Source organism: Nicotiana sylvestris, chromosome 12, assembly GCF_000393655.2.
Source record: "Nicotiana sylvestris chromosome 12, ASM39365v2, whole genome shotgun sequence".
NCBI lineage: Eukaryota > Viridiplantae > Streptophyta > Magnoliopsida > Solanales > Solanaceae > Nicotiana > Nicotiana sylvestris.
The window spans coordinates 23,663,438-23,689,871 of NC_091068.1; the positions used below are offsets into that span (position 1 = coordinate 23,663,438).

General features: G+C 35.8%; 1 protein-coding gene and 1 long non-coding RNA gene across 2 annotated transcripts; one reads left to right on the forward strand and one right to left on the reverse strand.

Annotated features, from left to right (window-relative positions):
* Nucleotides 1-5,370: 5,370 nt before the first annotated feature.
* LOC104223732 (uncharacterized) lies at nt 5,371-9,735 on the reverse strand. Its single transcript, XR_710191.2, has 3 exons — nt 9,650-9,735; nt 6,543-6,629; nt 5,371-5,472 (listed from the first exon to the last, which is right to left on the reverse strand). It is a non-coding gene; the product is annotated as an uncharacterized lncRNA (long non-coding RNA).
* A 9,290-nt stretch (nt 9,736-19,025) lies between these two features.
* Nucleotides 19,026-21,157, forward strand: LOC138882791 (uncharacterized). Its single transcript, XM_070163424.1, has 4 exons — nt 19,026-19,734; nt 19,846-20,532; nt 20,680-20,910; nt 21,036-21,157. Exons 1-4 carry the CDS (start codon nt 19,026-19,028, stop codon nt 21,155-21,157), a joined length of 1,749 nt encoding a protein of 582 aa, XP_070019525.1.
* Nucleotides 21,158-26,434: the final 5,277 nt, after the last annotated feature.

The following is a 26,434-nucleotide window of genomic DNA, read 5'->3' on the forward strand; positions in this document are numbered from 1 at the left end:
CTTATCATACACGCTTTGTTCATGTACCCAATATTAATATGTACATAACTTTTATGAATTACAAGAATTTTTTTACATGACGTATTTTGGCTATAAAATTAAAATTAAATTTTTTTATGTAATGATGAATGTTGATCTCATTTAGTTAGCTCATTATGAAAAAACCATGCCATAGAAGTCCTCAAATGCCTTATTATGATTTCTGAGGAATTCTTTAGTTATATCTTATAAAAATTATTGCTATTTTGTAACTTAATACTCGAAACAGACAAGTGACACAAAAATAATTTATTGCAATTCTCCAAAGATTTGTCAAATAAAATAAATTAAAAAATTAAAGAAAAGTGACAATGTAAAGTTTAAAATGACCAATATTAAGTTAATATTTTATAATAAATAACTTAATAAATAAAAAGTATAGGAATTTATTATTTGTTGGACAAATGCAAAGGAAAAAAAAATCAATAATCACTCATTTAGAATATATTTTGTCTTCTACTATTTCATCTTTATTACTTTAAATTTATATTTTTATCAATTTAACTCTGTATTCTAACTACTTTTATTTTCTTATTATTTCTGTTACCATCAATACTATTATGTACTCTACAAGTTTTGCAATACTTATATTACGAATTTGTAAAATAATTGAATTGGATTTTCTAACTAATTTGTTGATTCAAAACTTATTTTGTCAAATTAATTTAAAAAACTTAATTATTCATTTTGAAAATTAGAGGGAATAATTTTTCTTCATTCAAATTCTTATTATTAGCTCATCCCAAGTTTAATAGTTAACTATAATTATATTATTATCTAATAAGAATTCTATGTTCAAAAGATTAAAATATCTTCACGTAGAAAATTCTAGTTATTTTTAAAACTTTAAATATTAGAAAGATAACTAAACTATAGTGAGTAAAAATATTGACCAGCATATGATTATAATAAATTCTAAAATTTATATTTTTAACCACTCTATTAGAATGTAAAATTTAAACCCCACCCGCTAGTTTAAGTAAAATACCCGAATAAAAAAGTGACTACAAAGTCATAATGTTAACACGTTTAGGACAAAAAAGTTAGGGTGGGATTAATCTACATAATTAAAATAAGGAAAAATTTACTAATAAATCAAGTTTTAGTTGATTTCAAAGTCTTAGATATTAGGAAGTTAATTAAATAACTATTCCTAAATAGTGGGGAATTAATTAAATGAATATTCCTAAAAATTAGAAAAATAATTAAATGACTATATTGTCTAGTGTAAACTTTAATTTTGAAGAGCAAAAAAGGCGAACGACATTTCGCTAAGGGCGTTCGCGCTTTTAATATAGTACTAGTCTTTATGTACGTGTGATGCACGAATATTCTTAGAGGCGGACCAAGGTTGAAGAATGGGGACTCAAATAAATCTCATTCGTATAAAATTATACTGTACAAAGAGCAATTTTTTTTTTAATTATATATAAGCTGTTAAATTCCCCTGACGTAAGAGAAAATTCAAGTGAAGAGACAAAATGGTTTAAAATATCTTGTATCAAATATTACAAAGGACGTATCAAAAGTAATAAACTTTCAATTGAATAGATATTCTAAATTGTTGCTCAAATATAAAATTTAATGATTGATTCCTCAAAATAAAAATACTGATTTTTTGGTACCAACATTGAATAATAGTCATTAATCAGATGTACCAACACTAATAAAATACTGCATTTTTGGTACTTGCCAACAATGAATAATCATAATAAAAATCAATCAAACTACTGAAGAAGACAAACGTTGTAATGAATAAAACATAAATATCAATCAAGCCATACAAAAAGGCACGATTAAAAAAAAATATATAAAAAAAAGACAAAATATACATCAGTCGAGAAAATTATATAGAATTTAAGCACTTTATACGAGGCATAGAAGTAGTAGAGTCTCAAAGATAGAGAAGAGAGTCGTTGTATTACTCCGTTTAAGTTGTTATTTATGAACGAACTTTATATTCCTTTTACCTTGGATTGAGCTTCTAGTTACCCACCTTTAGATCTTCTATTGTTATTTAAATTTGTCTTCTACTCAAGTTTTAATTAGTCGATTCTACAACTATTATACGTGATCAAGTGCACCTTTAATCATAAGTTATCCTTATGCGAATATTTCAAATTGATTAAGCAATATATTTGGATGCAAATTCCAAGTTAGTTTGACCCAAAATCAACTTTAGGCTTACCGTGTGTATGTGTAGTTCAAATGAGAAAAAAGTTCCAACCTTAGCTGATTTCTAATTATATCCTCAAATTAGTTGCTCTTGAATTTTTCTTTACCAGTTGCTCACGGATTGATAGTCAATCTAGATGAATCAACACTCTATATTGTGGCTAATTGGTGACATGGATAATCAGGAACATCTATATCAATTTATAGGCATACTTGATTTTTCACCATTCGCATAAAAAATATTATTTTCTAAAAAAAAATATTTTCTCAAAAAAGTGTAAAGGTAATGAAAGGATTGAGTTATTGTTGCAACCAATCTGAATACAAGTTAAAACGTTTGTGCTACTTAGCCTACTTTGTCTAGGTGTCTCAAACGAATACATAATATTGTTTTCTTTATTGAGATTGTACTAAATACTTTTTCATTTGTCCTGTAAACTCTCAAATTAATTAAGCGTTATATTTGGTTTCAAATTCCAAGTTAGTTTGACCCAAAATCAAATTTTGTATATGTAGTTTAAATAGGAAAAAAATTTCAGGCCTAGATAATTTATAATTATATCCTCAAATTATATAAATATTTAAGGTTAAAAATGTCTATCAATATTTTGAGGATAGTTTGATCGTTCAACATTTAGTATAAATTATTCGTGCTTTTATAATAATATAGATATAGATATAGATAAATAATATAGTATAGATAGATATAGATATATGTATATCAGCGCTTTTATATAAATACATATTCAAAAATCAATTTTAACACTTAAAAGTTCTTTCATATTTGTCGGCTACTTTTAATTAATTAAGTGAAATAATTAAAGTATTTTCAATTAAGAGTACGCTACCATAAGATAAATGGCAATCAGGTAGGAGAAATTCATGTATGGAGAATAGGAAATATTAATTCGGAAATAAAATTGCTTTAATTCATATTTCAGTACTTAGATTATCACCCACAATACATCTCCACCGAAAATAATACTCTTACCTTTTGGGCAAAACTTATTATTCCAAGTTGATGAAGGATTCAACATATTGTAATAATTAAAAAGTTTCACAAAATGGCACTCCATATCGAATGATAAAATTCAACATATTGATGTGAATGATCTTTGATAAAATAGTACGGTCATTGTCCCTTTAAGTGATTTGACTTTCCGTTGCTATTTCTTGAAATTGACCTTTCATTATTAACATTCGAATGATAGCTCTAATTTAGGTTTACTCCAAATTTGTAGAATTATATGAAATTAATGCACATTTAGTCTTGTAAATAGTTATTGATACTTCAAAATATTCTTCTCACAAACTACATTGTGTACATAATGAGTTTTGTGATGTGTCTTATTCAAATTATCATTTAAAGTGTTGTACTACAATTTACCTTCTTTTTGGCAACCATGCTTGACGATTGAAAATAGTTAAAATCGCGCTTGCGCTGGAACGTGGCAGGCTAAGGTTCGATCCTATGGTATATCAGACCGTGGTGTAAAGATAGATTGTCGAGCTCGAGACCCTGAGACCGATTAAGATCGCGACCGACCAAAACCGAGATCGACCAAGATTGAGACTGAATAAGAATGAGATCGGGGGAAGCTTACTGGGTTGAATTATAGAAAAACGAAATATCCGTAATCGGGCGAGGATCACGGTGCAAATTCCGGAACATATCAAGAAGATGCCGATTAATTAGCCAATCATGTGATTTCTTACTATATTTGAAATTGTACCAAGAGTGGGACTCCCGTACTATATAAAGGGTGTTTGAGCATTTATAAAGAATATATTCACGTTACATAAAGCAATATACTACTTTTCTCTTAAGCTCTCAATACTCTGTTACTTTATTTATATTTTTCAGTCAAATATTTGTTTGATTCGAAGGCGACTTAGCTCAAAGATCAAGGCTATACATTTCCTTTGGTTTGCTTTATTTCTATTTGCGGCTAATTTCAATATCAATTTGCGTTTTTTTCTCAGTTTGTGGCAAGTAAAATCACGTGTCCTTAAAATCACAATATAAATTCAATTGTTATCCGTTTTTAGGATAAACAGTTTGGCACCTACCATGGGGCTAAGGATAATAGTGGTTGCCTAGTACAAACTTTCATAACACACACAATTTTACACTAGTTCTTTGAAGTATCTTTGATTACAGGATTAAAAAATATCAAACTCTCAGTTAGCACCTCAACACATTGACAATGATCTCAGCCACCATGGCGAAAATGAGAACATTGCACCAGGAAACATTGTATCCCCTGCCGGCCTCGATGGAATTCCGGCTGTAGATCCTATCGACGTCAGTTCGCATGTAGCTATTAATGGAAATTTGGCAGTCGATCCCGAAAGTAGTGTTTGCGGGGGTACCCGATCAACTACTCAGAACACACATGGCGGTGAAGATGGCAGGGTCAGCCTGCAGGTGATCTTTGAAATGTTGCAGACCCAACAGGCAGCAATAACCCAGCTCCAAAACCAGAACCACACACCAGCAGGCACTACAACAAAAATGGGCTTTAGCGGCAATAGAAAAGGTCATTTGCGGCAATAACAATTGCAGCTATATCCTTTACCGGCCATTGGTCTTTAGCCGCTGAAGTCGGGGTCGGCAAAGCCTTTAGCGGCCATTCTCACAAAAGTTGGTAAAAGGTATGATTTATTCCCGCTAAAAATCATTAGCTTTAACGGCAATTGTTTGCGACAATTATGATGGCTGCTAAATCCATTTCTAGAAATGCTTAGTTTGCTCTTTTAGCGCCTATTTTTATTACCGGTAAATTAAATTAAATTGCCTCTAAAATTACATACTTTACCGACTATTATAGTGGTTGCTAAATTCATGCGAAAAGTAATTAAGTTTACACTACGTTTATTTTTATTATCTATAAATCCAATTAAATTTTTGAGAAATAATAACCCTTTTAGCGGCAGATGAAAGGTACAATTTAACAACCTTTTAATTGTCATTAAAACTATTTTTGAAATGGCAAATACTATAAAATAATTCATAAAACACATAATATTTAATTAAATCTAGACAAAAAAGTACTAATCTATATTATTACTGTATAAATGACATAAAAGATAAAATTACATTGTTTGAAGTAAATAACTAATATTATTAGAACTAATCATATTGAATGCCTACAATAACAAAATAATAGATACATAAGTCCACAATAAATATTTGCAACTCTTCATTATATTGAAATCTTCCAAATGCTAAAAGTTTGGACATCATTAATGTATGACCTAAAATAATAATAAATGTATATTAAAAGATGAAATCAAATGAAAAAAAAAATTAGTAATTCTATACGTAAATATATTCTGAAAGGAGCTGCCAACTTCAACAAATTAAAATGGATCCCAACAACTGAGAAAACATTGAAAAAAATCATTTAACAAAACTCACAATTGCTCAACATTTCATTCATTATGTCGTGATCAATTAAGGGAACAAACAAATAAATGAGAATGTTCATTTAACAAAATTCACTAATCCGTAGAATTATACTACTCAGGTCAGCGGGGTATCGAAAACAGTCTCTCTATTCCATCGGGGTAGGGATAAGGTAGTGCGTACGCGTACGCACTACCCTCTCCAAACTCCACTTTGTGAGATTTTACTGAGACGTTGTTTTTGTTGTTGTTGTTGTAGGCTAGAAAAGTTGGATCCTTTAGTTAGTCTAGAAATTGCTTCAAAAAGCAACTTTTTAATTCTCCTTTTCAATAACACACATAGTACCATAGACATATCAGATAACTTAATTTTATTACTATATTTATAGATCAACTTAGCATAAATTTAATCATGTAAATAAGTTGATCAGAAGCAATTGGAAAAAGCTAGCGGTATAATAGCAGATAAGCATTTTTTTAAAAATAACAGAGAAACCTATTTGACAACACAAATTGAGATACAAACCAAACATTAAGATACAACCAAGTTTGACACTTCATGCCATAACAAAATAATTATTCTAGATAATCAAATTATCAAACATTTCCCTCATTCAATTTCAAAAAGAATGGTGTCATACCTAGAATAGAACAAGAGTTGTAATTTCCCGAATATTATTATGTTGAGCATGACAATGGTAACTACTATTCCTTAAACTTGATGAGCTGAACAACTTCAATTTTCCCTAGGCATATTTTTTCTATAGCAAAACCTTTACCTATTTGGACAATATTCTAATTAGTAAACTGAGAAATCATAACAATATTTTTATTGCTAAGTGTGTTGTTTAGCAACATCTATCTATTCTTGTAGAAATTTATTTTAAGAATACTCAATAAAGACAAATAAGGATATTTACTTGGAAGAAATATGGTAGACACAGAACATCCTTTGATCACATAAAACATAAATAAAACATATTCCAACCCTTTCCATAGAGGCAAACCTATAACACAAGATAAAAACTTGGGTCAAATAGATAGTCAATCTCAGATATAAAATTCCTATACAGATAGGAAGCATCTAAGAATTAGTACTAAATTTGAGCAACTTTGGCTTTTACGATATGATCTGCACTATCTTTAAGGGGGGAAAAATTAATCAAACATCCATTAAAGGAAAAAAGTATCATTTTTAAGAACAAAAAAGGGAGAAAAGAATTCAATTTCCTAGGAGTGGTTGCTTTCTTAGGCGGCAATTAAAAGTCTATGATGTCTAAACATATAACACAAGGGTGGTAGAGTATATTTCAATCACGTTCGCTTGACAACTTTCACAACCAAAATTTTCCAACCACATCATGTCTCTAAAATGTGTGTTCTTTGCTAACTCGTGCATAATTAGATTAGAACCAGAATCAAATTAGCCTTGAAAAATTATGTAAAAATGAGAAATTATTTACTTTGTTGACGACTTACCTTTGCAATAAAAAGAACAATCTTTCTTAGCTGTGCAACTTTCAAGTCTTCCTCTTCACTTAAGAAATACTAGTTTTAGCATACGCGCGTTGCGCGTGTCCCTCGTGTTAATGAAAAATAAAATTTTATAAATAAAATAAATAATATTCAAAAATATGTTTATGTTATTATATAAAATTAAGAGTAGTTCTTCCTTAGGAGTTTAATCTAGTCTAATAGTTCTTCCTTCAATTGTTTCTCTTGCTTGCTTTATTGTACAAAAAAAGTTATAGGAATAGCGTTTGATTGAAAGGTAAAAAAGTCATTCAATTTTACTTGAGGACTCGGGTACGTACATTGCATGTATATTTCATGTTACTTCTTAAAAAATTTATGTAAGATAGTTTACCAACAATTAATTTTTTTTATCTTTACTTATTTTACGGTACTGCTAAAGTTGTAACCTTATTCTATTGATAACTTAATAATCATATAGGCATCCGAACTCAATTATTATTATCAATTTTTATATTATTTTTTTGCTCAATTATTATCTTATTTTACCTATAATTTCTTTCTAAAGTACTTTTACTCGCGACCAATTACATATATATGTTCTTTTTTACAAAATATATATTGATCAACTTATTCTACCATTTAAAATAATGTCACATTTAAAAATAATTATCATTTGATTATTTCTTAATATTTAGACAATAAAAATGGACAAAACTTGTAAGTATATTTCAAATTCTACGTCCTTATTGTTAAAAGAAAATAGAATGTCACAATTGCTTTTTAAAGTCTAAATTCATGCCACCTTAATATGAATTGTCATTAATGTTTTCATTTTTTTTAAATCAAAACTATGACTTAAATGCACTATTTCTTACGTGCCTTCTTAAATATTAGGCATAAAATTGATGGATCAGTTATTTACTTTAATTTTATTTAAAACACACGTTATTTACTTTTTTTCACAGAATATATATCCATGAAAGCAACATGTAAGAATTATAATTATGTGACATATATAATTCAAATAAGGAAAATATTTAAGTTAGGTAAAGTTTTAATTGACTTTAATGTCCTAAATTTTAGGGTTTCCTACCTAGTTCAATGGAAAATAATTTAATAACAAAAATTTTAGTCAATTTCAAAGAACTAAATATTAGGAGAATAATTAAATGACTATTTTGTTTAGTGTGAACTCCAATTTTAAAGGGTAAAAAAGACGAATGACATTTCGCTAAGGGCCTTCGTGCTTTTAATATAGTATAGATTATAAAAGAAAAATAGACCATCATAACAAAGAGATAAAGGGAAAGAAATATAATTCTCATATGATAAAAAATCCAAGGAGCAGATATTAGAAATTTGAGCCCTTACCTTTAGAATTGCTCACATGAATATGTTGTTGTCTTATTGAGAAAGAGCGAGAAGAGTTCATTGTTGTGAAAAAAATGAGTCACAAAATTGCTTATTACTCTATAAAATGGAAGCTAAAAGCTTTCTAAGATGATAAAGTTACAAGAAAATAACATAAAGTGATTAAATATACTGTAACTGCAAACCGCTATTATAAAAGAAGGTACTGTAGCTACAAAAATAAACCTGCATTGTGAATTTCAATTCTATTAGAGATCCTAACATCACTACATGATTTTGGGTGATATAGTATTCAAGTTATTTACCAGGTCATAGTGACTAGGGAAGTTTTAAGAACAATTGCAAAGATGTTCTAATTTGAAACAAGTGGAATGAAATATCCAACAGGCTCTGTTGAGTAAAGTCATGAAAAAACTTTAACATATGAATAGAAATTTCAATTTCCTAATTTCTTCATGGTAATAATTATGTCAATTATGTCTAAAAATCTCTTCACGTGATCAAGGGGGCTATCCGAGTGATCCACAAACGACGAAAATCTCTCCTTTTCATATACTTGTTCATACTAGACCTTATGACTAATTCTTTCAAATCTCAGTTATTTAGTAAATCTATAATCAGGTTGCCTTGCAAATAAAAATTAGACAATTTAATTTATCGTATAACCTTACAATTCACGAAACTATTGTTTCAAAAGTTCCATCTCTGAATTACCTTTTTAGTTTGATTTCTTCTTTCTAATTAACTGAAAAAATTATTTGAAACATCCTTCATAAGTCTAGATTCATCTCCATTCTCTACATTTTGGGATCCATCAAGCCTCAACAATTAGACCTTTCAAAAACTAACTTTTCTAGAAAATATATATATCATTAGCACATTACAAATACAATTTTCTATATAACCCAACCATGTCACCGCCTCCGTCTCCCATTACACTAAGATTAGGTCTTAGATGATTAACCTAGAAACCCTTCCACATCTCATCAATCATGAACTCGTGTAAATTGCATTCCAATTTCCTTCTTCAAGTTTCTTTACATTCTCCGTCAAATCTTATCTAATCAAACCCATAATATAAAATCAATAGATCAAGAGAGAGAGAAAGAGAGAAAATGGGCGAGTGATACTAAGAGAGAGAGAAAGAGAGAAGGAGAGAGAGAAAGATGAGTTGGGTTACCGCGGGATGGTGGTCGGCGATGATCAGAGAAAGATGCGATTGGCAGCGACGTGGCTGAGAGAGATGAAACCTTTTTGCTTATTTCTTTTTTAATTGAATATATTTAATTTACATGGAGATTATTTGGAGGGAATGGGTGATTATGTGGAAAAAATGGGAGGGAAAGATGAAATAATAGAAATTGCGTTCAATTGTTGAATTTTGTGGCCGATCCACTTAATTGCCAATAAAATAGCACCTTTTCCTGTAAATGTTGATCTACCGCTAATATATCAATTTTGGGATTACTACAAGTTTATTACCGCTAAAAATTAGTCGGTAAAAGCTATTTTTGTTGCAGTGGGGTCGAACTTGAGCCATCTCAGGAAGTCATACACTGGGTGGAATCGGCCTCAAGGAAATTGAATGAGAAGGAATCAGAGACTAATCCTGCTATCATAAAGATGCTCAAAGAATTGACAAAGCGAATCGAGACAGGGAAAAAGAAGATCGAGGAAAACGATAAGAAGGTGGAAACCTATAACTCCAGGGTCGATCAAATCCTCGGGGCACCACCGATATTGAAAGGACTAGATTCCAAAAAGTTTGTACAAAAATCTTTCTCCCCAAGTGCAGCTCCGAAGCCAATCCCCAAGAAGTTCCGTATGGCCGAGATTTCTAAATATAATAGGACGATTGATCCAAACGAACACGTCACCTCATACACATGTGCCATCAAAGGAAATGACTTGGAAGATGGCGAGGTTGAATCCGTCTTGCTGAAGAAATTCAGGGGGACTCTATCGAAGGGTGTTATGATATAGTATCATAATTTACTGTCTAATTCTATTGGCTCGTTTGCTATGCTTGTAGATTCTTTTGTAAAGGCACACGCTGGGGCCATCAAGATCGCAACCAGGAAGTCGGACCTTTTCAAGGTAAGGCAGAAGGACAACGAGATGCTCAGGGAATTCATATCTCGATTCTAAATGGAACGGATGGATTTGCCACCGATCACTGACGATTGGGCGGTTCAAGCTTTTACTCAAGGTCTCAACGTTCGAAGTTCGGTAGCTTCACAACAGTTGAAGATGAACTTGATCAAATACCTAGTTGTCACTTGGGACGATGTACACAATCGGTATCAATCGAAGATCAGGGTCGAGGATGATTAACTAGGGCTCCTTCTGGGTCCGTTTATCCTATCAGGCCCGTAGATAGAATCAAGAGAGATATTGACCAGGAACCAAGGTCAAATAGAGATCGATATCAACCGTATAATGGGGACCATAGAGGTAGCGGATTTGGGCGAAATTCTGCATGGAATGAGAGGAGAAATGATCGAGGTCAAAGTTCACGGGGACTTGGTACTAAAGAAGGTCACATTAAGCTCTCGGAGCCCATCCACATTAGCTAGGCACACAAACTCGACCCTACAACCTCAAAACTCCATCATCTCCTAAGGTAACCTGCTTGGCACCTCCATGCTACACCGTGTCTCTAAGGACACACAAATGGGGATCATCATACTGCCGATCACGGATACGCTCCAATAATGAAGAACGAGCGATTGTGCAAGCTAACACACGGTTGGGATCAGAAACATCCAACCTCACAAACTGATTGGCCAAAGCCTGAATATCCAAAGCAAGCGGTCTCTCACCGACCGGAATATAACCAAGACTGCCCAAGCTGGCTGACTTCCTACTCAAAGCATAGGCCACCACATTGGCCTTTCCCAGATGATATAAGATGGTGATATCATAGTCCTTTAACAACTCCAACCACCTTTTCTGCCTCAAATTAACTCCTTCTGCTTGAACAAGTACTGCAGACTCTTGTGATCCGTGAACACCTCACATGCCATGCCATACAGATAATGCCTCCAAATCTTCAATGCCTGAACAATGGCTGCCAACTCCAAATCATGAACCGGATAATTCTTCTCATGAATCTTCAATTGGCGCGAAGCATAAGCAATGACCTTGCCATCCTGCATCAACACCGCACCAAGCCCAATACGAGATACATCACAATAAACTGTATATGGACCTGAACTTGTGGGCAAAACCAACACCGGTGCCGTAGTCAGAGTTGTCTTGAGCTTCTGAAAGTTCGCCTCACACTCGTCCGACCACCTGAACTGGGCACCCTTCTGGGTAAACCTGGTCATCGGGGGTGCGATAGATGAAAACCCCTCCACGAACCGACGATAGTAGCCTACCAACCCTAAGAAACTCCAAATCTCTTTAGTTGATGCTGGTCTAGGCCAGTTCTTGACTGCCTCAATTTTCTTCGGATTAACCTGTATACCCTCTACTGATACAACATGACCCAGGAATGCAACTGAACTCAACCAGAACTCACTTCGAAAACTTAGTATATAACTAACTATCCCTCAAGGTCTGAAGGACCACTCTAAGATGCTGCTCGTGCTCCTCCCGGCTGCGGGAATATATCAAAATATCATCAATGAAGACTATCATGAACGAATCCAAATAAGGCCTGAACACTCGGTTCATCAAATCCATAAAAGTTGTTGGGGCATTTGTTAACCCGAATGACATCACCAAGAACTCATAATGCCCGTACCGAGTGCAGAAAGCTGTCTTAGGGACATCAGATGCCCTAATCCTCAAGTGATGGTAGCCAGATCTCAAGTCAATCTTCAAAAATACCTTGGCACCCTGAAGTTGATCATAAAAATCATCAATCCTCGACAATGGATACTTATTCTTGATTGTAACCTTGTTCAACTGCCGGTAATCAATGCACATTCTCATCGATCCATCCTTCTTCTTAACAAACAATACCGGTGCACCCCAAGGCGAAACACTGGGTCTAATGAAACCCTTCTCAAGCAAGTCTTGCAACTGCTCCTTCAACTCTTTCAACTCAGGTGGGGCCATACGATACGACGGCATAGAAATGGGCTGAGTGCCCGGAGCCAAATCAATGCAGAAGTCAATATCTCTGTCGGGTGGCATACCCGGCAGGTCTGAAGGGAATACCTCAGGGAACTCACGAACAACAGGCACATAATCAATAGAAGGAACCTCACCACTAGAATTACGAAGATATGCCAAATAGGCCAAACACCCCTTCTCGACCATACGCCGAGCCTTCACATACGAGATAACACTGCGGGTAGAATGACCAAGAGTCCCTCTCCACTTTAAACGAGGTAAACCCGGCAAGGCTAAGGTCACAATCTTGGCATGACAGTCCAAGATAGCGTGGTAAGGTGATAGCCATTCCATCCTCAATATGACATAAAAATCAACCATATCCAATAGTTACAAATCTACACGAGCCTCAAGACCCTCAATCACAACTATGCATGAACGATGGACACGATCCATAACCATAGAATCACCCACCGATGTAGACACATAAATAAAAGCACTCAAAGAATCACTAGGTATGACCAGAACAGTACATGTACCTCCACCTCTAGCACCTCTACCTCCACCTCTAGCTGACTGAGCGGGCTGAATGAGTCCCTCAATGAACCTCCTCACTCTCTCTCTTAGTGGGAAGTATAAGAGGAGCATGAGGGGTCAAATCATTAAACCTGGTCTCGTACCGAGTAACATTCATAGAACTCTACTGGAGATGCTTAAACTACCTCGAGTAGATCTCTCTTTGAGTGACAGGATGAAACTTATCCAGAAATAACTGAGAAAACTGATCCCAAGTCAAAGCCGGTGATCCGACTAGTCTAGCCAAGCAATAATCTCTCCACCAAGTCTTGACAGATCCAAACGAGCGAAAAGTAGCAAAATCGACCCCATTGGTCTCCACTATCCCCATGTTCCTGAGAACCTCATGATAGCTGTCTAGATAATCCTGGGGATCCTCAGAAGATACATCGCTGAAAGTAGTAGTGAAGAGCTGGGTGAAACCTATCCAACCTCTGCAAAGCCTCCAAAGATATAGCTAATCTAACACCGGTCTGTGCTGTTGTTCGGTTGAAGAAGCGGTATGTGACTTCTCCATTTGTGAAAGGACAAGAGTAAAGATTTCAATTTAGCGTTAAGAGAACCAAAATCACACGACCGAGAAGAATAGAAGTGAAACTTTTCCTAAATCTGTAGCCTCTGGGGATAAGTACAGACGTCTCTGTGCCGATCCCTCAGACTCTACTAAGCTTGTCCGTGAAATGTGAGACCTATGTAACCTAGAGCTATGATACCAACTTGTCATGACCAGAATTTCCTACCATTGGGAGTCGTGATGGCGCCTACTCGTAGAAGCTAGGCAAGCCGCGAAATAAAGAATCACTAACTCTTTCATTTTAGCCCTTTTTAACAATTTGAATTAATAAGTAATCATCATTGAAATATTAACGATAAATAAAATCAAGCGAAAGACTTAATCTGATAAAATAACCAAAACCAGTACGACAATGCTAACATACGTCTCTACCCGGAATCCGGTGTCACAATATCACAGACTGTCTACAAATACTACAACAAATGTTTGAAAGGAAAGTACAATTTGTCTTGGAAACAAATAAAAACAGAATACATAATAAGATAGAAGAGAACGTCGGGCCTGCAGACACCTGCAGGACTACCTTGGGATCTCTACCTGGACTGAAGGCAGCCACCCAAATGCTACTGGCTAAAAGCTGCTCCGGGATCTGCACATAGTGCAGAGTGTAGCATCAACACAACCAACCTCATGTGCTGGTAAGTGCCTAGCCTAACCTCAGTGAAGTAGTGACGAGGCTAGGACTAGACTACCAAATAAACCTGTGCAGTTAAATCATATATAGTGGAAAAGAAGAACAATATTGTACAATTAAGTTTGGGAGGGGTTAACATGCTGCGGGGACATCGAATAATAACAGAAGAACAACAAATAAATATGAGGATCACCGCAGTTCAATTAAAAATAGAAAGGGGGAATCATGCTGCGGGGTACAACAAATATCAACAGGAAACCAACAATTAAATGTAGAGAAACCGTAACTCAGTTATCAATAAAAATCAAGAAATCAAAGATAAGTGCATGACATCACCCTTCGTGCTTTAGCACTCTCTCACCAAAACAATACATGGCATCACCCTTTGTGTTTTAACACTCTCTCACCAAAATAATGCACGGCATCACCCTTCGTGCTTTACACTCTTCCTCACCCAAGCAACAATCACAAGGCAAATAGGGTAAGGAAATCTATAACATCGAAATAAAATCAAGTAACAACAGAAAATCAGTAAATGAACGTAAAGGACAACATAACTCAATTATCAGCAAGAATCAGGAAAATCAAGGACAAGTGCACGACATCACCCTTCGTGCTTTTACTCTCGTTCTCACCATAAGAATCAATATAAACTGCACGGCATTACCCTTCGTGATTTTACTCTCATCCTCACCATAACATCAATATAATCGGCACGGAATTGTACATCGTGCGACACGACATCACCCTTCGTACTTTACACTCTTCCTCACCCAAACAACAATCACAAGAAATAAGGGCAAGGAAATAAATGAAATCACAATAAAATCTCGGTAAGGGAACAATAGTACAACAATCAAATCCTGGCATGGGAAACATTATCATGATTCTCTCTCTCCTTTCTTCTTTCACATTTACTTCACAACTTGAGCCAATGCTCTACAATGTTCAACAATTCAATTCTCAACTTGAGTCAATGCTCTACAATGTTCAACAATTCAATTCTCAACTTGAGCCAACGCTCTACCATGTTCAACAATTCAATTCTTAACGTGAGCCAACGCTCTACCATGTTCAATTAACAATAATACTTCCACAAGTCATATTCCTCCATAGAAATTATCATATAGAGCATGAACAATACGAAACAGAGTCACATTAATCATAGTATAAAACTCACGGTCATGCTTGACACCAACGTATAGATACTCGTCACCATGACTATACGTCGTACTCAACAAATAACACATAGCAAATAGGATACAACTCTTAATCCCTCAAGCTAAGGTTAGACCAAAAACTTACCTCAAAGCCACGAGCACAATCAAGCTTCACCTATTGCTTTACCTCTTGGTTCCACTTCCAACTCGCTTGTATCTAGCCACAATTTACTTAATAACATTAATAAATGCTAAATATACCAATTCTAATGCATGAAAATAGGTTTTCTAGTGTTTTCCCCAAAAAGTCAAAAATCGCCCCGGGTCCACATGGTCAAAACCCGATTACTCATTCAGCCCCGAGCCCGGATATATAATTGATTTTATAATCCGACCTCAATTTGAGGTCTAACTCCCCAAATTCCAATATTCTTAGGTTTTCCCCAAAGTTCCCAATTCCACCATGAAAACCCTAGATTCTAGGATGAAATCTTGTAAAAAGAAGTTAAGGAGTAAAGAAAATGAGTTAGAAATCACTTACCAATGTTTTGGAGAAGAAAGGCTGTTTGAAAAATCGCCTCTTATGTTTTTGGGGTTTTGAAAAATGAAAAATAACTGAATATCCCGTTTTAATATACCCCTCTCAGACCCCCTGTGCGGACCACACAAAATCGAGTGCGGCCGCACAACTCTCCATGTGGACTGCAGTGACACGCTTTAGTATTTTGGCCATAACTTTCTCTACAGATGTCCAAATTGTGATATCTTTACCTTTCTGGAAACTAGACACGAAGGCTACAACTTTCGTTTTTGAATTATCTCAAAATTCCTTGTATATAAAAAAATATAGGCTTTCGAAGTCGGACCAGTGAACCTGTGCGGACCGCACAAAATCGAGTGCGGCCGCACTGCCCCCACCGCGGACAGCACCAAAACCAATGTAGTCAGCACTGGCGGGTTCAGAGATTTGCACTTCTCTGAACCTGCAGCATCCATGTTTTAAGCCTAAGACATCCCGGAACCTACCCGAAACTCACCCGAGCCCTCGGAACTCCAAACCAAATGTGCACTAAATCATAGACATCATATGGACCTACTCGTGCGATCGCATCATCAAAATAACATGTAAAATCATGAATTAAACCTCAAAACTCAACATTTTCATCAAGAACTCTCAAAGTTCATAACTCTTCAACCGAAAGTCCAACTCATGTCAAATAAACTCCATTTTCACCAAATTTCACAGTTATCTTTCAAATAATATAACAAGTTTGTACCGGGCTCCGGAACCAAAATAGGGGCCCAATAACAATGGTTTCAAACATTAATTCTTTTCTCCTTAATTTCTTAGATAATTCAGTAAAATAATTTCTTTCAAAAATTGATTTCTAAGGCTTGGGACCTCAGAATTCATTTCCGGGCATACGCCCAAGTCCCATATTTTACTGCAGACCTCCCGGGATCGTCGAAATACGGATCCGGGTCCGTTTGCTCAAAATATTGACCAAAGTCAACCATAATCAAATTTTAACTCTAGAAATTTCTATTTCTCATATTTTCACATAGAAGGCTTTCTGGATATAGGTCCGGACCGCGCACGTAAATCAAGGTGAGGTAGAAAGGAGGTTTTTAGGCCTTGGAACACTGAATTCACTTGAGTCATCACATTTTCGTATGCTTAGTTCTTAAAATGATAAAAAGATAACCTTATTTTCTTGTGAGAAAATAATTTCTATCTTTACAATAAAGAAAATCTCCTTTATAAACTTTCTCATATTATGTGTATAATTTAAAGCATATTCGAAAGTAGTAATATTAATAACTATATAAATATATATATATTTTTTAAACTATTTTTGCAAAAAGTGTTCCACTCAAAATACCATATCAAATATATATATAACGGTATCAAGGTTGTTAAACTCACGGGGTCTTATAATGACATAATCACAAATCCTCTATAATCTCATAAAGGGTCTTAATCCCTTCAAGCTTATATGGATTACTACGACCCATCTTAATATTAAAGTACGGGATGTAACAGTTTTTTATCCCAATCAAGGTTTTTAACGAGGCAACAGTAGATCATGCTAACTTAGAATCGAAGGCCGATCATGAATCGGTGTCAAAGACAACAATAACAGTGTCCGAGGTTCCCCTACAATCAACCTCGAATACTGGGGGGCATTTCCCTTGGATGTCAACTTTGTTGCAAAGAACTTACTTCATAATGATAGGGTTTCAATAGGGCCAAACGATCGAACAAACGATGCCCACATAGGTTTCTCGAGCCCTAGCACAAAACATGTACGCATGTGTGATGGGTTTTCAATATATTTATATTATGCTTATTATGTTTTGATGATCTAATAAACTTATTGCGAAGATCCAGATAGAGAACCTGACCCACATGGTATACATTTCAAATGAATAATATCTAGTCTGATCTCCAGCAAATGAATAACAACCACAGGGAGGAACATAACAGGGACCTGAATGACCTGGTCCCTTAAGGTTCTCCAACAGAAGTACAAGTCAGTGACCGTCCGCAACTATTACAGAAAGGAACACAACTGGGACCTGTTCCCTTAATGTTCTTTGACAGAAGTACAAGTCAACTGTACAGCTGGAACGTAATAGCAGAAAGTGACTATCTCGCAACTGTTACAAAAGAGGAACACAACTGGGACCTGGTCCCTTATTGTTCTTTGACAGAAGTACAAGTCAACTATACAGTTGGAACGCAACTGCACAAAAGTGACTATGCAGCAGACAGTGCAACAGTCACTTCTCATTGGGAAGAAGCATGTACCAAGAATTGACATCACTATCCATTGTGATGTCTTTTGCGGTATAACAACATGGTGCAAGGCACATAAAATTCACTTGTGCATTTAGTGATATTCTCTCAAGCATAATAGTGTTCATCCGGTATTGAAGTCACTAGTGTGTCAAGAACAAGAAGACGACTCCACTAAGGATCAATTTCGTAATGAGTTTATGTATATCGGTAGTTGAGTTGTAATCTTGTTATTTGTTCTTCATTGTATCTCCTATCTTGCTTTTGAGTTTATGTTGTAACTATGATTAGTCATAAGTTTAAAGTCTTTGTAACTAGGAGAGTTATAAAGTGGCTTGTGGTGAGAGCATCACAAGTTAGTTGAAGTATTTGTAATAAGGTTATTACAAAGTGGCTTGTAATAGTGAGATTGCAAGTTAGTGAAGTTAAAAGCCTACAAGTGTAGGTCGTGGTTTTTTGATCCCCTTGTGTGGGATTTTTCCACGTAAAAATCCCTTGTCTTCTTTACTTACAGCTTTATTAGCATTCTTTGCTTAACCTCATAGAGGGCCAGGTACTCTACTGTTTGGTAGACTCATACAAACTAACAATTGGTATCAGAGCAGGTTCTTTCTAAAAGGCTAACACCTAGAAAGGATCTCAATCACTGCTCCACCCAACTTTGAGGAAGGACAATCAACCTACAGACCTCCTAGATTCGATGGTCAATACTATGGCTGGTGGAAGACTCACATGCATGATTTCATAATGGCCGAAGACTCAAAACCATGGGACATCATCTGTGATGGTCCACATATTCCTATGAATAAACTTGAAAAAACTGGACCAATGGTGCCGAAAGACAGAAAAGAGTACAACGACATTGACAGAAAAGCAGTAGAAAAGAACTATCGTGCCAAGAAAATCTTGGTGTGTGGCATAGGACCCGATGAGTACAACATAGTCTCAGCTTGTGATACTACCAAAGAAATATGGGAAGCATTGCAAACCGCACATGAAGGAACTACTCAGGTTAAACAATCCAAGATTGACATGCTTACCACAGAGTATGAGCTCTTTAGGATGAAGGATGATGAGTCTATACAAGATATGCACACCAGATTCACCTCCATCATAAATGAGCTTCATTCACTTGGAGATGTTATTCCCAGAAACAAGCTTGTAAGGAAAATCCTCAGTGTTCTACCTAGTTCATGGGAAAGTAAGATAAATGCTATCACTGAAGCTAAAGATCTACAAACTCTAACCATGGATGAGTTGATTGGTAATATGAAGACATACGAGATGAAAAGAAAGAAAGACAGTGAAAGGAGAGAGCCGAAGAATGAAAAGAACCTGGTGCTCAAAGCTGAAAGTAGTGACTCAAGTGATGAAGATAGTGACATGGCCTACCTTACTAAAAGATTTCAAAAGATGGTTCGAAGAAATGGTGGTATACCAAAGAGGGGCAGTTCAAGTAAAGCAAGGAACAATGATCTATGTCACAGGTGCGGAAAGCCAGGGTATTTCATCAAAGACTGACCACTAGCGAAACATGAGCAATACAAACAAAATCCTGACAAAGCAGCAAAAAGGAACCTGGTTCCAAACAAACGATTCAATCGAATAAGTGGTGTTGACAACATTGTGAAACAGGCTCTTGCTGCTTGGGGAGACTCCTCCAGTGAATCAAAAAGGGAACCAGATGTAGAAAGCAGTTCCATGATGGCAGTGGAAACTGAAGCAATGAAGTATGACTCACTGTTCATGCTGATGGCTCAGTCTGATGAGGATGAAGAAGATGAAGATGATGAGGTGAATTTCAGGGATGTTAAGAGAAATCTGAAATCCTACTCTTCTAAGAAGTTAAGGTCATTAGCCAATATTTTAATTGATGCCTATTATAGCCTTGATAATGATAAGGAGATCCTGACCTTAGAACTAGGAGAAGCCGAACAATCTAGAGATGATCTGGTGGTCTGTGTAGTGGACCTAAATGAGACCATAGCTAATCTTGAAAAAGAAAAGGAAGCTCTAAATGAAAAGATAATTAGTGTAAAACATGAGAGAGATGATCTGATGGTTGTGGTGGTTGACTTGAAGGAAATAATAGAAGGTCTCAACAATGAGAAACACACTCTAGAAGAAAACATTTCGGCTACTGAGCAAGAGAGGGATGATTTCTTAGTGATAATCACTGACCTAGAGGAAACCATTGAGGGACTCAATAGAGGACATAGGACTGGGAGTCTCAGGAAAGGGAAGAAAGTAGCTAGTGAGACATACATCAAGCTCAAATAGGAATTAAATGATGTGAAAACTAGTCTATGTGGTGAACTTGAGAAAAATCGGCAACTTCAAGCTGAGTTAAAGAAAGTAAAACTTGATCTTGAAAAATCTCTAAAGTGGACATGTTCCTCAGATGCTGTCACTGCCATGTATTTGAATAATAGTGGAAACAGGCAGGGAATCTGGTTCCAAAGGGAGAAAACTCCCTACAACCCTTACAACAAGTACGTCACTGTTCTTGATAACTGGTTGTGTACCTACTGTGGGAACAATGGTCACTTTAAAGAAAATTGCCAGGCCAGGGTTCAATATGTTCAGAAAAACAAAGTGTTTACTGACAAAGTGACTACTAACAAGGGACCAGGTACCGGTCGCAAGAAATGACTGTTGCCTGCATGGACTAGAAAAGCCCTTATCCATCCCCTTTATCATAACAATGGACCCAAACTTGTTTGGGTTCCTAATCTAACCTATAATTTGCATGTGCAGGGAATGATGAGAGGAAGCGAACTGCAATGAACCAAAGACAGTGGATGCTCAAAGCACATGACTGGAAGCACCATAGATTTCTTCTCACTGAAAACCCTGCAGGAAAGGAATGTATCCATTGAAAAAGGAAAGGGTACATTCTCAGTGCTAGAAAAGTTAGAAAATCTCTATGTCACTCAATTGAGAACGTGTACTATGTGGATGGCCTGAAGTACAGTCTCCTAAGTGTCTCTCAAATCTGTGTTGAATGGAACAAAGTAGAGTTCTTGTCAAAAGAGTGCACAGCTACCAATCTGGTGACTGGCAAGGTGGTCTTAGTGTCCAAAAGAAACAAGAACATCTACATTGCTGATTTTAAATCCTTACAAAGTTGTGATATAAGATGCTTGAGAAAGACCTGGTTCGTGGTCTGTCAAATACAAGATTCACCTGGGCACTGGTTCTTAGAACAAAGTATGAGACTTTCAAAATGTTTAAGGGCCTCTGTCAAGAAGATCCAAGTGAAGGTAAATTGAAGGCAGTGTGCATCACATCTGACCACGGGACAGAATGTGACAACGCCAAAATTTGATGAGCGTGTAACAAAAATGGAATCACATACAACTTCTCAGCATCAAGGACTCTACAACAAAATGGTATTGCTGAAAGAAAGAACGGAACTGGAAGACATGGCATGGACAATGCTCATCGAAAATGGAATCGCCAAGAGTTTCTGGGCAAAAGCAGTAAATACTGCTTTCTACTTGGAGAACAGGTATATGATCAGGTCCCTCCTGAATCAAAACCCTCTATAAGCTGCCAAATGGAAGAAAACCAAAGACAACTCATCTGAGAACCTCCTTGACTGAAAATGACATGTTCTCAACAACGAAAAGGACCAGTTTGGGAAGTTTAATTCAAAAGCAATGAAGGAATCCTTCTGGGATACTCTCCACAAAGAAAAGGCCACAAAGTCTACAACAAAGGACACACTAAGTGGAAGGAAGTACTCATGGGGTATTCAACAAGACAACTTCCTCTCACCAAGGAAGGAACAATAATGATCACATAATAAACCATCTCTGGTCCCTGGAAAATATCTGAGGTTTCAAATAGGGAGGCTGATATGATGAGTAAGATGAAGGAAACAGGTGAAAAACAATGCAACATCATCTTCCACTTCTCACAAGGAACCTGGTACTTCACTTACTGCACTGAAACTGAAGAAAGAGTGGAGATACAGCTTATGGCACTCCTCATGTGATGACCCAAAATATCATCTTTAAATTAAATAATCATCTCGGTTTTTTAAGACCTTGAAAAGCGGTATCAATAATTTCTCGACTTGCGTGCGCAGTCCGTATAATTTTTCGGAAGGTTTTTATGTGAAAAGGGATTAAATTGTGAACTAGAGCTTTAAAACTCAATTGAGTTGACTTCGGTCAACATTTTGAGCAAACAAACCCGGATAAAAGTTTTGACCATTCCGGTAGTTCCGTGTCGTGAATTGGGACTTGGTCATATGCCCGAAAGCGAATTTGGAGGTCCCTAGATCAAATTATCACCATTTAACGGAATCTAGAAATCTAAGGTTAAAGATTTCTTAGGTTTGACCAGAGAGTTGACTTTTTGATATCGGGGTCGGAATCTAGTTCTAAAATTTTTCATAGCTTTGTTATGTCATTTATGACTTGTGTGCAAAATTTGAAGTCAATCGGAATAGGTTTTTGCATCGAATATAGAAGTTGGACGTTCTTAGTTTCATTAGGCTTGAATGGGGATGTGATTCACGGTTTTAGCATTATTTGATGCGATTTGAGGTTTCGACTAAGTCCGTATCATATTTTAGGACTTGTTAGTGTATTTTGTTGAAGTCTCGAGGGCCTCGGGTGGATTTCGGAAGGTCAACGGATAGAAAAAGCTGCTGAAATTCTCTTTGGGAAGTTGCTGTCTTTTTTTTACAGCATCATGTACACTAGCCTCGTGAATAGTACCGTGTATAGTACCCCGTGAACGGTACCCCATGAACAGTACCATGTATAGTACCCCGTGTACAGTACCGTGTACAGTACCCCATGAACAGTGTTGTGTACAGTACCCATAAATAGTGCCATGTACAGTACCCCATGAATAGTCGTGAATAGTGTGAACACGTGAATAGTACCCGGAATTTTTCTGGACAGAACATTAAGTTCTGAAAATGGGACAAAGTCCCATTTTCCATTTTTAGCGAATTGGAGCTCGGGAAGAGGCAATTTTCGGGAAATTTTCAGAGAAAACAACAGGGTAAGTGTTCTTAACTTAATTTTGGTTAGATTACCCGAATCTATTACTAGTTTTGGCATTTAATTGGTGATTTTAATTGGGAAAATCTTGAAAACCCTCTTGGTTTAATTTGAAGATTTGAGGGTCGAGTTGATGTCGGATTTTAGTAAAATTGGTATGGTTGGATGAGGTTTCATATTCCGTAATTTTTGTCGGGTTCCGAGATATGGGTCCTACGGGCAAATTTTTAGTGCAATTTCTGATTTTTAATGGAAAATGTAGAATTTCATATAGAATTAATTCCTATAATTTTTATTGACTGAATCGAATTGTTTATGACTAGATTTGGGAATTTCGAGCACGAATTCGCGAGGCAAAGGCTTGTTGGAATTTTGAATTGGTTGCAAAGCGAGGTAAGTGTTTGGTCTAACCTTAGCTTGAGGGATTAGGAGTTGTGTCTTATTTGCTACATGTTAATTGTGGAGTACGACATATAGACATGGTGACGAGTATCTATACGTTGGTGTCAAGCATGCGCGTGAGTCTTGTATTATAATTGTTATGACTCAGTTGTGATTTATTGCGCTTCATATGTTATTATCACCATTGTTCCCTTACCGGGATATTTGTTTTATATTATTGTTCCCTTGCCGGGATGTTTGTTTGGTATTATTGTCTCCCTTGCCGGGATGTTATTGTTTTGATGTTGTTTCCCTTGCCGTTTATTTGATTGTTGTATTATTGTTCCCTTACCGGGATTTATTGTGATTTCATTTATTTCCTTGCCATTATTTCTTGTGATTGTTGTTTGGGTGAGGAAGAGTTTTAAAGCACGAAGGGTGATGCCGTGTATGATTTTGTGAGAAAGAGTGTAAAGCACGAAGGGTGATGCCGTGCCTCACGATGTACAATTCCGTGCCCATTATATTGATTTTATGGTGAGGAAGAGTGTAAAGCACGAAGGATGATGCCGTGTAGTTTATATTGATTCTTATGGTAAGGACGAGAGTAAAACCACGAAGAGTGATGCCGTGCACTTGTCCCTGATTTTTCCCGATTCTAATTGAGTTATGTTGTCCTGTATGTTTATTTACTGATTTTCCTTTATTACTTGATTTTATTTTGATGTTATAGATTCCCTTACCCTATTTGCCTTGTGTTTGTTGCTTGGGTGAGGAAGAGTGTAAAGCATGAAGGGTGATGCCGTGTATTATTTTGGTGAGAGAGTGTTAAAGCACGAAGGGTGATGCCGTGTATTGTTTTGGTGAGAGAGTGTTAAATCATGAATGGTGATGCCGTGTATTGTTTTGGTGAGAGAGTGTTAAATCATGGAGGGTGATGTCGTGCACTTTCTGTTTGCTGTGTTTACTTGTTATTAACAATTCAAGTGTATTAACTGTTTAGATCCCTTTACTGTTGTGATCCTTTGTGTAGGAATCCATAGTGTTTACAATACCTCGACTTATTTTTTTTAATATGTTCAATACTTTAAATTTCAAGAATTGTTACATTTTTAACTCAATTGATTTCTCAACTAAAGTTTCCTTAAACCGTTTGAGGTTGTACTTTACTTAAAAAGGAATTTCTTCTATGTTTTGATTTATTGATTTCTCGTATTAAAGGTAATGACTCATTTGATATTGTAATTTAATAGAAAAGGGTATTTTCTTTATCAAATGATTTCAAAAAAATAATAATAACTTCATCTTCTCTTGTTGATTTCCTAATTGGGTTGGAAATTGTACTCCACTTTATGTTAAGTGAATGAGGCTCCTTGAACATTCTTAATTGTGTTGGATTATGGAACCTATGAACTAAGTAATATGAGAATATTGTTGTGCAATATGAGACAGAAATATGTGGGCACGAGGTGCCATGAAAATATGAAAGTGGGCTGAGACCTATATTATTATTTATAATTATGAAATGAGGCGTCATAAGGTGACCTTTACTCGAAAGAATTATATTCTAAGGATGCTTATTTGAAAGATACTTATTTGAAGGAAATATATTCGAAATATATTTATTGAAAAGCATATTGTCTTAGAGATTATTACTTGAAAGATTTATAGGCGAAAAATTTATATTGAGGGACTTGATTAATTGATTGCACTTGTATTTATTATTTGTTGAGAAGCATTTATGGTGTTCTTGTTGCATGCTATTTATATCACTGGTTGATCATTGTTGCCATCATTGTTATCTACTTCCTATTATTTTTGTACGCTATACTGCACAAGTTTATTTGGTAGTCTGGTCCTAGCCTCGTCACTACTTCGCCGAGGTTAAGCTAGGCACTTACCAGCACATGGGGTCGGTTGTGCTGATACTACACTTCTGTACATTTTTGTGTACAGACCCAGGTATTTGATTGATAGTAGCTATTCGTTGCGGTGGAGACTCAAGGTAAACCTTCTGCAACGTTCGCAGTCCTTAGAATCACCTTCAATTGCACTTATATCCATTTGTTCCCTTTGTTTCGGAACAATGATGTATTTATTTTGTATAACTACTCTTAGAATAACTTGTGACTTGTACCACCGATTTTGGGAATTATAAATTGTTAAGAGTTATTGAATTTAAAGTTGGCAAATATCAATGCTATTTCAGTTAATGTTAGGCTTACCTAATTTAGAGACTAGGTGCCATCACGACTCCTTCGGAGGGATTTTTGGGTCGCGACACCTCAAGTAACAGAACAAAGAGTGTATGGAAATCAAATTAACCTCCCAAGTTCCCCTACCAATTAAGCCTCAGTCTCAAATTGGAAACACAAAAGCTCTCATCTATCTGATAACCTAATCACTCCTTTTTTATCTCTCTTAGTCCCTTCTGTATCTCTACTCCAAAATAGAATCCAAAATCAAGTCCTTAGGAATCCTACTTGAGGGCCGCCAAAAGAAGTTTGAGATATATTAACAGATCTTAGTAACTTGTCCTGTATTACCCCTCAGGTGACAGTTTTAATCCTGTTGGGTATGATGATCTTAACTGTGCAGGTTTTCTTGTGGATATAAAAAGCACTTCTAGAATGGTTCACTTGCCATTTTCATGCATTATCCCTTGGGGGACAAGGAAGCAAAACTCAATGGCCTTGTCAACAACTGAAGAAGAATGTGTAGCAAAAGCACCCTTCTTTGCTCAAACCCTATGAA

Bases quoted from the DNA above. Each gene is read 5' to 3' on its own strand.
- LOC138882791 (XM_070163424.1), top strand. From the start codon at position 19,026: ATGGCCGAAGACTCAAAACCATGGGACATCATCTGTGATGGTCCACAT. The intron at 19,735-19,845 runs GTAAAGCAAGGA...CTGACAAAGCAG, and splicing joins ACCAAAGAGGGGCAGTTCAA to CAAAAAGGAACCTGGTTCCA. The intron at 20,533-20,679 runs GTGAGACATACA...CATGTTCCTCAG, and splicing joins GAAAGGGAAGAAAGTAGCTA to ATGCTGTCACTGCCATGTAT.